Below are 13,340 nucleotides of genomic sequence, written 5' to 3'. Positions count from 1 at the left end.
TAATTGTATTTTTGTGCTAATGTTTGACAGATTCTGAAGCCAACACGTCCATTTCTGCTGATGATGGAAAAGAAAATGTCCAGTCTCCTAGATTTCCAACACCATCAAAATCTGCTAATATTCCAGCAGATGTTAATGTTGCTGATGGATCAATGTTTAAAATCCCCGGTACATAATATTTAGAAGTGGTGATTTCTTTCATTTTCATAGTGAGATGAAATTGTAAAAGTAACTTCAACACTGCCTGTGGACAAAATTCAGGGTATAAGTGCAACATGCATACTTGTTGCCTTTGGTTGATGTGTTTGAAATTGGGTCGATTTGTAAGTGCCAACGTCAATGAGTCCATCATAATTTGTATTTCACGAGACCAGTCTTGGCTTCAGTTTTTAGAGGCTTTGTAAATTAATTTGCTAGTCATATTTCCCAATTTAGTTTCCTGTCACTTTTGGCTTTGCAGTGAGTCATTTGCTCAGGACAAAGGCAAAGGCCATTGACGACAAAATTCACAGCTATAGTCTATAGATGAATTAAACAGTTTAGTGTTTTCTTTCATTTAAGTTTGTGTAATAAACTGATCAGTCTAGCACTTATTTGAAAGAAACTTCGTTATGCTGAGCGGTGATTGGATAAAATTATCTGAACTCCTAATTTTCCTGTCTTTCCATAAAAACCTATTCAGCATATGGAAAGAGGGAGAACAGTGGAATTCCCACGTCTGTGTTTGGGATTCCTCCAGGTGCTCTGATTTCTTTAGCGTTGGTCATGCTAAATTGCCCCTTAGTGTCCCAAGATATGTAGATTAGGACGATTAGCGAGATAAATACATGGGGTTACAGGCATAGCGTGGTGGGTGGGCCTGGGTAGAATGCTCTGTTGGAGGGCCAGTGAAGACTTGCTGGGCCGATGGGCTCCATCTGCGCTGCAGGGATCCTATGATTCTAATTTGAATTTAAAATTTGTTCAACACCTGGGTAGAAATAAAGTTTACCATTTAATTGCTTGCACAGAATAACGCAAAAGAACTTTATATACAGTATCAAACATTGTGCATTAATACAGCTCAGGTGTTTAGTAGTCCCTTAGATTGCTCCAATGATGCTGTCTTCATGCTGTATGAAACCGTGGTTAACAATAGTTGACTTTTTAATTATCAAAAGATGAGTGAGAGCCAATGAATGTAATAATGCATGGGGGAGGGGCCTAATTTTTTTTTCTACTGAGTAGTTTTGTTTCTCTGTGTGCATATTTTACTCCTGAAATTATATTTTAAAAGATATATAGAAATAGCTGAATTATTGAGCTAGTGAAGCATCTTTTAATTCGTAATCTCTAACTTTCATCCAATTTAGGAATCAAAGCAATGTCAAAAGATGAGTTTGACGGTTCCTCACATTACAGTGACAGTTCTGTAGAAAATCCAGCGCACAAACCTTCCAGACACATGCCAGCACAACGGATATGGGCAGACAGAAATGGGCAATATGTGCTTGGGCTACTAGAAAATTATCACGCACTGCGCAAGCAAATCTCTGAAGGCCAGTTGCAGCTTCATAGAATGCACACAGATCTTGAAGATGTTGTTGCTCGTCAGAATACCAGTGCAAAGGTAAAGACTGTTTTCTTTTACAGTTTTGTAATTTCGAAGTACGCTTGAATGTTTAATAGAATTGACTACAGCAATTACAGTTAAATTGCTCCATCAGAAATTGTTGGTTGCTTTTAACACCCAGCCTGCCAGTGAGCTGTTCTTTATTTATTCAAGCGATGTGGCCAGCATTCATTACCCATCTCCAATTGCCCTCAAGAAGATGGTGGTGAGCTGCTTCCTTGAACCGCTGCTGTCCGTGTGGTATAGGCACACCTACATGGTGGTTAGGGAGGGAGTTGCAGGCTCTTGACCCTGAGACAGTTTTGGAAATGTATTGAATGGTTTGGAGGCAAAAAAAGTAAAGTTAAAAGTTTATTTATTAGTTACAAGTAAAGCCTAATTAACACTGCAGTGAAGTTACTGTGAAGTTCCCCTAATCACCACACTCCGGCACCTGTTCGCGCCAATGCACCTAACCAGCATGCCTTTGAGACTGTGGGAGGAAATCGGAGCACCCGAGGAAACCCATGCAGACATGGAGTTTCTGTGTTTCACAGACAGTGACCCAAGCCAGGAACTGAACCCGGATCTCTGGCGCTGTGAGGCAGCAATGCTAACCACTGTGCCACCGTGCCAGGTGTTGGTGTTCCTGTGCATCTGCAGCCCTTTGAATGGTTGGGGCCCTGGGTTTGGTGCCATTCCCTGCATTTCTCATTCAGCTGCCATAAGGTGAAGATCCATTGTGGAAGAGAGTGGAATCCGCATTGAGATGCTGGGAAATGGTTTTCAGCCACAGGGGGAAGGCAATTAAAATTAATATCTTAATGATATTTGCAACCTTAAAATCAAATCTTTGGATCCTTCTTGAACAGTTCTACCTTAAAATCTCCAGACTCTCAAGAATGCATATTAATTTCTATGTTTCTTGTGATCTTGTGTCTTGAGGAGGTATGAGGGGCTGGATCCTGAATGGATGCCGTCCAGATGCAAAGTGAAGGAAATAAGTGGAGAGAAAGAAAACAAACCAGCAAAGGAACTTAAAACAAAATTGGGTAGACGTTCTGACCTACAATGTTGAATCCAGCGGCTGTAAAGTGCTTGGTATAAAGACAAAGTGCTGTCTCTGTTCCAGGCCAAGGACAGAAAGATCAGAGCGGGAACAAGGTGGAGAGTTAAAATCATTGGTGGCTGGAAGGTTGGGGTCACTCTTACAGACTGAATGAAAGTGTTGATTTTTGCCTGATACTTGGTGGCTGAAATTGCAAAAATCACTTTATGAAAGTGGTGCCCACAATCTTTTACTGCTATGACCTTTTGCATTATGCTTGAACATGCTGTTCCATTATACATACCCACCAGGGAAGATAGACACTTGCCTTTTTCATTGCCCTGCTGCTTGAAAGTTCTTTATTTTTTGATAATTCGCTTATCTTTTTTTCTGCTCCAGATGTCAGGTGAATCTTTCTTGAAGGACTTATCCTCAAATGTAATGACTATGGAACAAACACTTGACGAAGCAGGGCACTTGCTAAAGCGTTTCTGGAGGGTATCTTTACCCATTCCTCCTGCCAGTTCTACTCATCATACACAGGTACAAACAGCACTGTTATTGGAATACAATGATGTCTTCTTTAATTTCTTTTAGTATCAGGTCTTGAAACAAATACTTTTCATGACATAAAATTGTTTAGTTTAAGCGCTGTGATATTAGCATCGTAGAAAGTTACAGCACAGAAGGAGGCCATAGAATGAATTTCAAACCATAAAGCTAGCACTGGAGGGGATGTAATTGAAGCCAATATGAAAGCATTTTTTTTTGTCGAAGTACTTGACTGTTTGGCAGATGAATGTTTTGGTACTAAGCTACGTGGATCAAGTTTAATTTCACTTGGTATGCTGACCATCTGCTGCACAATATTAGAAGCAATATAATTTACCCGTTTCATAGAATCATACAGCGTAGTCTGAGTCAGTTCTTTGAAAAGGCTATCAATTAGTTCTGCATCCAAGCTCTTTCATCACAGCTAAGAATATGTACGACTCCCTTTTAAATTTCTGAATGTTTCCCAATACTAAAGGCAAAAATAATCAATATAGATCACCTCCCATTCCTCGCACCTTAACCTGGAGGTTAATGTAAGGATTGTGTGAAAAGGTAAGATTGAGCTCATTGGTGATCCTTCTGACTTATTGACGCTCCTGGCCTATGTTCAGACATGAAAAATAACCAGAAGAACCCAGTCTCAACATCGTGATTTGCCTGTGTGGGATAGGGGTAGTGAATATGTACGAATGATGTCTGTCAAAGTTCTATTCCACTATAGTTCACACCTTGGTAACTAATGGAAATACAAGCATTACAAATGGGCATTAACACATCTTAATTTTTTTTCTTCTATAGGAAAATATTGTAAGGGATGAAATCTATCAGCTACGCAAGAAATTGACTGAGCAGGAAAAACTCTTACATGGCACTGTTAAACGTCTTCGTATGACTAACCAGCTTAAGGAGGGCATGGAGAAAGTCATCATAAATCAATGTCAGTAATTGAGCAAGAATAAATCATTCATGTATACAATCTGCTTATCCTACCAACCCAAATTTCCATAGCTTTGTTTTTCAAAAAATAATTTCCATGTGATGAGTAACCATAATATAGACACATATGTAATAACATCATTGTTTACTTCTGACTCTTGGTCAAACTGTTTCCAGAGCTTCACATTTACTTTCATTGTCTCTGCCTATTATCTTCACCTTTCTCAATTGCTAATAATTTTTCTGAATAAATGTTTTGATTCTTTCTATAAATTCTTCCTGAAATTTACTAAAATAAATGATATCTCCACACAGGGGAGCACATTTCTTGCTGCCTTGCCTGGGAAACAAGCCTTTGTGTACATATATGGTTAGCCATCAAGTTCATTCTATCATTTAGTACCCAAAGCAACCCTGTGGTTATTATTAACATATATTTTTGACTTACCCTTGTCTCCATATCTCTGAAAGCCTTTATTTTCTGCTTATCTCGTTAAACGCTTCAATTAATCTACTCCTGTGACCTTCTGGGCTGATCAATCTCATCCCATGGCCCTTGTGTGAAGTTTTGTTTTAAATCTGTTTAATTCATATTTTCCAATTTATATCCCCCTGTTTTGGATTTCTCTACTGGAATTTCTATATTCAGCACTTGGATTTCTCTATGAGAAATTATTAGAATTATCATCCTAACATGCAATATACATTTACAAATATGACATGAGTCAATGTAAGTGTGTATGATACTGTTAGGTACCTCCTAGGTTCTAACTGTACCTTGCCCTGTGGCAAAATGATAAGCTCTGTAGCTCATTAATTGCTCATTTTTTTAAAATCCTCAGATGTTCCATTAATCCAACTGATTTGTGAATCTGCTTCATTTCCTACCAGGGCAATTTCATCTGCTAATGGGCAGAGTAATTGGGAGAAAATTAACTATTTTAAATACCAAGCAGCTAGCAACCCAGCAGCAATGTTTTCAAGCGTATGCAGGATTCTGATGTAGGACCCTTTCACTTACTTGTGTCCCCAGGGCTGAGAACTGGACTGAGTCTCAGACAAGGTTCTGAGGTCAATCTGAGTATTAAAGGATTCAGTAGATTAATTTACAAACCTAATTTCAGAGTTGTCTGATCTACCGTGTTTTGGAATATTCATGGTGAAACTTTTTTTTATCTGATTGCAGTTAGAAATTCCCCATATTAAAAATGACACACACAAATCTGCAATACCCACTCTGATATTGTGCATTGATGTGTCACGCTACTATGCTAATGAAAATATTCTATTCCTTTTAAAGTGTCACTAACCCATGATGTTTTGAAGAAAGCAAGAGGAAATTTAGAGGTGAGTGGAGCATTCAAATAAACTCTGATGGAAAAAAATTCAAATTGTGATAACAGTTAGACTGAGTTTACACAGTCCTTTGTAAAGATAATTTCACTGGTTATGTTTTTCTTTCCTAAATTCAGTAAATCTGCTCTTTGCTGCCTTTTGAAATTTGAGGTGACTTTATCTAATAACTTGCAGTACTGTTTGCATCCAGTTAGAGGAACGATGTATAATGGATGGAAAGGTTACAGATTGACTGAATAAGATGTGACTAGGGTTCAGATTCACAATTACAAAGAACAAAGAAAATGGTGGAACGGCAAATTGTGCGGAGGGTGTGGAGAGTCGACAGAAGAATCTAGATAGGCTGGGCGAATGGGCCAGGAAATGGCAAATGGAATTTAATGTTGGCAAGTGCGAGGTGGTCCACTTTGGTAGGAATAATGGTAGGAAGGATTATTACTTACGTGGTGAAAAACTGCAGCAGGCGACAGTGCAGAGGGACCTTGGGGTCCTTGTGCATGAGTCGCAAAAACCCAGCTTGCAGGTGCAGCAGGTGGTCAGGAAGGCGAATGGGATGCTGGCCTTCATAGCGAGGGGGATTGAATATAAAAGTAGGGAGGTCTTGCTGCGGCTGTACAGGGCATTGGTGAGGCCGCAGCTGGAGTACTGTGTGCAGTTTAGGGCGCTGTACTTACGCAAGGATATTTTGGCCTTGGAGGGAGTGCAGAGGAGGTTTACTAGGCTGATACCGGAGTTGAGCTATGAGGAGAGGCTGAATAAACTAGGCTTGTACTCGTTAGAGTTTAGAAGAATGAGGGGAGATCTCATTGAGACGTATAAGACGATGAATGGGATGGATAGGATAGAGGTGGAGAGACTCTTCCCGCTCAGAAAGGATAGTAGGACTAGGGGGCACAGCCTCAAGATAAAGTGGGGGGGGCAGTTTAGAACGGAGTTGAGGAGGAACTTCTTCACTCAAAGGGTGGTGAATCTCTGGAATTCTCTGCCCGTTGAAGTGGTGGAGGCTACCTCGCTAAATATTTTTAAGACGCGGGTTGATGGGTTTTTGATAAGAGAGGGGATTAAGGGTTATGGGGAGAGGGCGGGAAAGTGGAACTGAGCCACGACAGATCAGCCATGATCTTATTGAATGGCCCGGCAGGCTCGAAGGGCTAGTTGGCCTACTCCTGCTCCTATTTCTTATGTTCTTATGTACAGCACAGGAACATACAGACCATGCTGCCTGTCTGAACTAAATCCCCCTATCCTGCTGGGGACCATATCCCTCTATTTCCATCCTATTCATGTATTTGTCAAGATGCCCCCTACATCAGAAATCTTCAAGATCAAGTTTTGAACAACGATTGATTTATTGTTTCCAGTGTTGGTAAGATTTTACCAAGGAGGGCAATTTAACAAGGTCACAAAAAAATTGTTTAAAAAAAGTCCTACCGCAAAAGGTGGCAGAATGCGGGATCCACTGTCCAACCAATGTGGAAGCAGTTTTTTTTTCAAAACTATTACTCATTTGACACTCTAGGGAAGGGAGAGCAGGCAAAAGAGTATAATTAGATCAGGTATCCCATCAGACTCAATGACCTGTTTACATGCGACAACATTCTGTGATTGAGTTTACAGTTAACCAACTTTAATCTTCATTGACTGTGACAGGACAGGTGGAGAGAGCAGTTAATAAAGCAAAGAGTATTTTGGGCATTATTAGTAAGAACAGAAAATACAGGAGCAGGGAGATTTTGCTGAACACAGACAAGATGCTCATTAGACCTCAGCTGGAATATTGTGTACGGTTCTAGATGCCACATCGTGGAAAGGAGTGTGAGTGGTTGGGAGCGAGTGCAGAAGAGGTTTACAAGAGGTTTATGAGAAACTTCAGTTATGTGGATAGACTGGTGAGATTGGGGCTGTTCTCCTTGGAGAGAAGAAGGCTAAGAGGAAATTTCATAAAGATGCTCTAAATCATGAGGGGGCTGGGCAAGAACGTAGAGAAAAACCGTTCCCAATCCTAAAAGGATTGCGAATAAGTGGGCACAGATTTAAAGTGATTCGGAAAAGAAGCAAATGTGATGTGTGAAAAACCAAGTTTTCACTCAAGTTGTTCAGGTCTGGAATGCTCTGCCTGGCAATGTGGCGGAGGCAGGTTCAATTGAGGCTTTCAAAAAGGCATTATATCATTAAATAATGTTCAGGGGTACAAGAGAAAGGTCAATGGCACAAAGTCATGATGTTCATTTGGAGAACCAGTACAGGCACAATGAGCCAAATGGCCTTCTCCTACACTGTGACAATTCTGTAATAATCAGCTGCTCTTTGGTACTACTCCACACATTATTATAAATGTGTTCATGTGGGCATGTTCTCACTTGTGGAATCAGTTAATACAGGAACTGTAAATTGTCAATTCAGGGGAAACATGGATTTATTAAGACCCTATGTATAGGAGTAACTTTCCACCGTGTATACAGTGGCTGTTTAATTTTGTGTGATGGTATGTATGTATACCTAGTGTTTTCATTTGTGCGGTATAACTAAGTGAGACTGATGGATTGGATGATACCTTGGAAGAAGTTGCCTATGTAGATTAGGATCTGCCCCATACAGACACATTAGGGGGAAAAGTGTTCTTTGCCGGACGTGTGAAACAAGAACATAGCAAATTGGCAGCGCGTTCTGCACTAAGCTCAATGTTCCTTTGCATTGAAGTCATGAATGTTTTAAAGTGAACAGATAACAGGGAATGAAGTCAATAAAAAGAACATCAAGTGTGGTACAAAAAGGCTGTCTATTCACTAGGAACTTGTTTTGCTAACCAGCAAGGACCAAATTCACCCATATCATAATGCATCATTGACTAATACCATTTCTTTCCACTACTTTCTTAGAAATATTTGTAACTAGAAATGCTGAATAACTAATGTGTTTCTGGAGCTTTGTAACCTAAGAAATTGATAAATACCTGTCCATGAATACCCTGAATCTTAAAGTAATAGAACTGTGAATGCAATAGGACTTTGAACATGACGTAATAGGATCCTCATTATTAATGCATTTTGATCCAAATTATTGATACAAATAGATCCTGAATATTGAAGAAATAGATCTTTTTTACAAAAAAAACTACTTTTTCACAGGCTTTTTTTTGCAGCAGCAGTCTCCTATTATGGTTGCTGGTTGGGCCGATTAAACCAGGAGGCCTTTATATTTTAGCTACAACCTTGATCCAGCGCGGATGAAATGTTAGGGCTGAAATAAAATTTCGGGAAAGTGTCTGCAGTTTGTGTTTGAATGTGCTGTCTAGACACGGTGACACTGGCTGCCATCAACATGAAACCACATTCCAGGCTGAATGCAGCTGGAAGCACATTTAGCATCTGCTTCAGGCCCAGTGGTTAATCACATCTTAAATAGCATCCCAGCACAGTATAGGTGTTATGGTTTATTAACAGAGGTGGCAACAATCTAATAAGATCAGATTCATGCTTCACTGTTCAAATGACATCTAGGCCAGCAGGAAAACAGGAAAGTTAGTAATGCGAAAGGTGAGACCAGATGCTCTGAAGATTTATCTGCATCCAATAAGATTTGAAATATGCCACCTAGATTGAACTGTGTAAACTTTGGGTATAAGTAGAACTGAGTTTAATCTGCACTCCTGAGATTGATTAAATACTTATTGTTCTTGCTTTCACTTTGTCAATTGAGCTCTTATTAACTACTGGTTTTGATTTGAATTGAAGGTATAATAAAGACTTTGATCCTCCCTGAAGAATTGAGATCAAGTGCTCATTTTATTGAGAGGGGGTGGGAAAAGTTGGAGATTATTAAAAATTTGAATAACTTCAGTCATTTTTATAATGCCCTGCATGGACAAGTGAGACATATTTATTGAAAACTTTAATTTCTAAAAGCACATTTATGAACTCAAACCAAAAAGTTTTCAGACTAAAACGTTCACTACGTGTCTGCGTGATTTTTCTTCGGGTGCTCCGGTTTCCTCCCACAATCCAAAAGACATGCTGGTTAGGTGCATTGGCACCTAGCCAGAGCCAAATTCTCCCTCAGTGTACCTGAACAGGTGCCGGAGTGTGGCGACTAGGGGATTTTCACAGTAACTAAATTGCAGTGTTAATGTAAGCCTACTTGCGACATTAATAAATAAACTTTAAATGCCTTTTAATGAGCTATTAATCAGGTTTTAAATTGTTTGAAATTTTTAAAAGTTGCAAAAATTACTCATAGTTCCTTTGATAATTTATTGCAGATAATGTAACTCATTTTTTATTATATATGTAACAAAACAGTCTCCAAACTTGTGTCTTAATATTTGTAGTTAATGTTTATTTTCTGCATGGGTTTTCCTCCAGTTACACTTTCCACTGTATTAATCAATACACTATTATAGTTAAAATTCTCATCTTGCTTTTCAAACTTACTTAATTCAATATTTTATTCCTCTTTCCTTTTTCTCTCCACACTCCTGTTGTTCGTCTGAGCTTTTCCAGATGAATCATTACATGGTTTTTGATCTTAAAGGCTTTCCAAAGCAGAATGAAGGTTGGTGAAGTGTGTGATCACTTCTGTGACTGCTGCATGTAAATACCTATTCACACTGATTTTCAGGTTCTGGGTTGGAATTTATTCTCCATTGGTTGATGAGTCCTTTGAGGGTTTTCCTAAGTTGGTATTATAATAACTTTTGTACCACTGGTAGTGTCATTGATGGTTAATATTGTTTCTTTAATACATTGGTTCAGAATTTGTTGGAGCTCAGCATCTTGCGACGTACCTACCCCATTTCTGAGACTTGTTCCTGCATTCTTCTGCTGAAACACGTTTTGTCACAAAGTTACTGGAATTGTGAAGTGTTAATTATTTGGCGAGGACAACGGGGCATCTGGGATCTTGGCAAGCGACAGCACACTACACACCCATGTTGTGTTTTGCAGGGATGGCCCGCCTTTGGCTGGCTTATCCCACCAATGTCAATGGGAGTTTCCCTTTTGTATGGCCTTCCACCCTGGGTGAACCCACAGTGGAGTTCACCGACAGTGGGAACAGTCAGAAAAACCCAGCCAGTGTATCTCCTTCACCAATAAAATTAAAATAATTTTGAAATGCAAAGAAGAGGCGAGAGATTGGATGGATAAATTAATGTCCAATCAGGTACTGAAACAGAATTGAGAGGAGGAAGCAAAGGCATAAAAGGAAAAATATTTTATTTTAAAATCGCCCAATTATTTACTGCTGCAGGAATAAGACTGTAAACTTTTAACCATTCCCTTTCGGAGTAGGAGGTATTGATTAGTGATCAAGAGCCATTATCATGTTGCTAAAAGGGTATATCTGCTGTTAATTACTAGATTTTACTTTCTGTGGCAAGTTTTATGGCCAATTAATATCCCAAAGCAGCCACATCATGAAAATTAAGGGGCGGTTACAGCTGAGGTATTTCCAAAAGCTAAAGTTGGGGTGCCAATTATCAGCCTGTAACTTGTGATCGACAGTTCGAGGATTCATTTTGCCCTCATTGCTGGGTGATTTGGACATCAGTATTTTGTTTCAGTGAATTTTGGACCAATATACTAAATTCAATGTGGACCACTAAGCGGTAAAAGCTAGCCCTGAATAGCACAATTCAGAAAGACGCTGCAAAATTTCAAACATTTACAAATATTCCAACCCAGAATCCCAGAGATTTTGGCCAGTTTCACAGATTTTGGGCATTTTTCTGTTGTGATTTCTTGCACTTGGAAGGACTGAAGCTAATGTGAAGTGTATATTATGCAGTGTATATTTTGCAATGCAACCTGAACAAGCTGCATAATCAGCTTTGTTCTGCAAATATCACCTACAATAAACAAAAAGTGTTTATTCACTATGTTGAGGTTCAGTTGTATCTCAGCAGGTAATTACTTGTTTGGCGCAGATGAGCAAAGTTGTAGGAGATATTTGTTTTCAATATATGAATATATTAAATTCCATATGACTCATGGGAATAACTAAAGTAAGTAATTTTGAGCGTGCCTTCTCTTTCTGGGTTACTCTTTCAGTGTCTGCAGTTCTTGATTTTAAATCAGAAAAACAAAACCTTATCCACAAGGTGGTTAGCCCTCAGAGTGATAATGTCGCTTTTTTTGCACAGCTTTACTACTGTAATACTGTATGTAGAGGAAACTTTATATAAATCTATACAACCTTCTCCTACAGCTAGGGAGAAATTGCCAAATTTCAAATACCAATTTAGGATTGGAATATTACTGATGCTGCTGTCGGCACAGATTGACAATAATCTTGACTCCTGGGGTGGGATTTTCCGGCCACACTCAACCCAAAACTGGAAAATCCCGCCCAGTGGACCTTTGCAATGGTCTGCCTCCGCCCACCACGATTCCCGTGGCAGGTGGGAAGGGAAAATTCAGCTGCTGGTTTTTTTGTTCTTTTCATAAGCCTAGTTTAATATTTATATTAACAGTCTGCTCTCCCAGTTAAAATACTTGATCGTGTATGATAAGAAGTCAAAGTAACTGCATTTTATCATGCTTGTGGTGTTGAGTGCATAAATTATGGCCGGAATTATCCGGCCATTCATACTGGCGAGATCTTCTGGTCCTGCTGACGGGGCACCCTGGCGGCTGGCTGACAGTGGAATCGATGGGAAATCCCACTGACGGCAGCGGGACCAGAATCTCCCAGCGAGCGAAGCACTGGCTGGCAAACCAGAGAAACCCACCCTGTTAAAGTTTATTCTGAATTGCTTGTAAATGACAGGTGGTGGTGTATTGTCTAAGCTGTCGACACTTTCTTCTTGTTTCGTGTCATTGTAATTTCGTGTTCTCACGGAACCATCTCAGCAAGTTATTTTTCTTCCTCCAAACAGGCTCAACCTTCCGAAGCTCAGCCTGTAAATGGAGTCTGACTGACACAATAGGTACTGCCGCCTTTAATTGCGGCTCCAGCGAAGAGGCTTGCTCTACTCCTGAAGAAAAGTTTGACTCTCTGACCTCATCGTTTTGCAGTCATTGAAAATAATTTCTTCAAGCATCCTGTCGGTCTGCAGGTTCAATTGCTGATTTTTTTTTCCTCCCTCTGGAATGTTATTTTTGTCTGGGAATTAGCTTTCTTTTTGCACAGAGGCGCAGAACTGTTTCTGCACGTCTACCTGTAAAAATGTTAGATGTAACTTTTTGAGTACTAGTCAGAAATTGTAGCAATTGGAATAGGACAGATGAAATGTTATAGAGTTTTTAAAAAAGAGTGAAGTGTTAAAGGGCTTTTTAAAAAGTGAGACTGTAGTAATTAAGTTTTAAAATAATGTAGAGCATCAGAAATGTCGAAACATTTCAAACCTCTTTTTTTAGAAGGAACCTTTGTACATTCCCTCAGTTCAGCAATAGTTGTAGTGTGTAAAAATCAATCTTGTAAATAATCCAGTGTGTGACCTGCGGTGTGCAGTTTGAGTGATTATTGTATTGTCTTGTTGTATAATGTTTCTTTCCAGGCATTCAAATATTTGTGAGATACTGCCTTGGCCTTCTGATTTATTATTTTTAAATAGCCTTTTTTGTGTTTTCATTGGAAATATATGTAGAAGATTCCCAATTGTGAAAAGAAGCCTGCCTTACTGTACATTTTACTAGAATGTATGAATTTCAATCTGTCTCTATTTTTCAAAATACATTTTATATCTTTACTGAATTTGTTATCTGTCTTTTTGTATTTCTACATTTATATTCAAGGGCTTAAGATGTATTTTACAATGCTTTACTTTCTAACCATAAAATCTTTACAGAACAGAAGGAGGCCATTCGGCCAGCGAATCTGCCCTGTAAGAACTCATCAGGCTATATCTCAACAGCT

The 13,340-nt window shown here is 39.2% G+C and overlaps 1 protein-coding gene across 5 annotated transcripts in view; it reads left to right on the top strand.

Moving 5' to 3' along the window:
• cdk5rap2 (CDK5 regulatory subunit associated protein 2) overlaps positions 1-13,173 on the top strand; it is a 117,934-nt gene extending 104,761 nt beyond the window's left edge. For 3 of the 5 annotated variants that reach the window (XM_080212174.1, XM_080212177.1, XM_080212173.1), the window contains 7 exons: positions 31-168; positions 1,353-1,609; positions 3,039-3,182; positions 3,993-4,131; positions 5,431-5,477; positions 9,986-10,037; positions 12,361-13,173. In XM_080212174.1, coding sequence (XP_080068300.1) covers positions 31-168; positions 1,353-1,609; positions 3,039-3,182; positions 3,993-4,131; positions 5,431-5,477; positions 9,986-10,037; positions 12,361-12,506 — 923 coding nt within the window. In that variant the 3' untranslated portion in view covers positions 12,507-13,173. The remainder of the gene's footprint in view (positions 1-30; positions 169-1,352; positions 1,610-3,038; positions 3,183-3,992; positions 4,132-5,430; positions 5,478-9,985; positions 10,038-12,360) is intronic. The other 2 variants (XM_080212175.1, XM_080212178.1) reach the window with 2 other exon arrangements.
• The last annotated feature ends 167 nt before the right edge of the window (positions 13,174-13,340 follow it).

The sequence above is a fragment of the Carcharhinus amblyrhynchos genome, chromosome 25, assembly GCF_965287045.1.
Source record: "Carcharhinus amblyrhynchos chromosome 25, sCarAmb.v2.hapA, whole genome shotgun sequence".
Lineage (NCBI taxonomy): Eukaryota > Metazoa > Chordata > Chondrichthyes > Carcharhiniformes > Carcharhinidae > Carcharhinus > Carcharhinus amblyrhynchos.
Note: the sequence above shows the minus strand (reverse complement) of the source record. Positions and strands in the feature narration are given on the sequence as shown.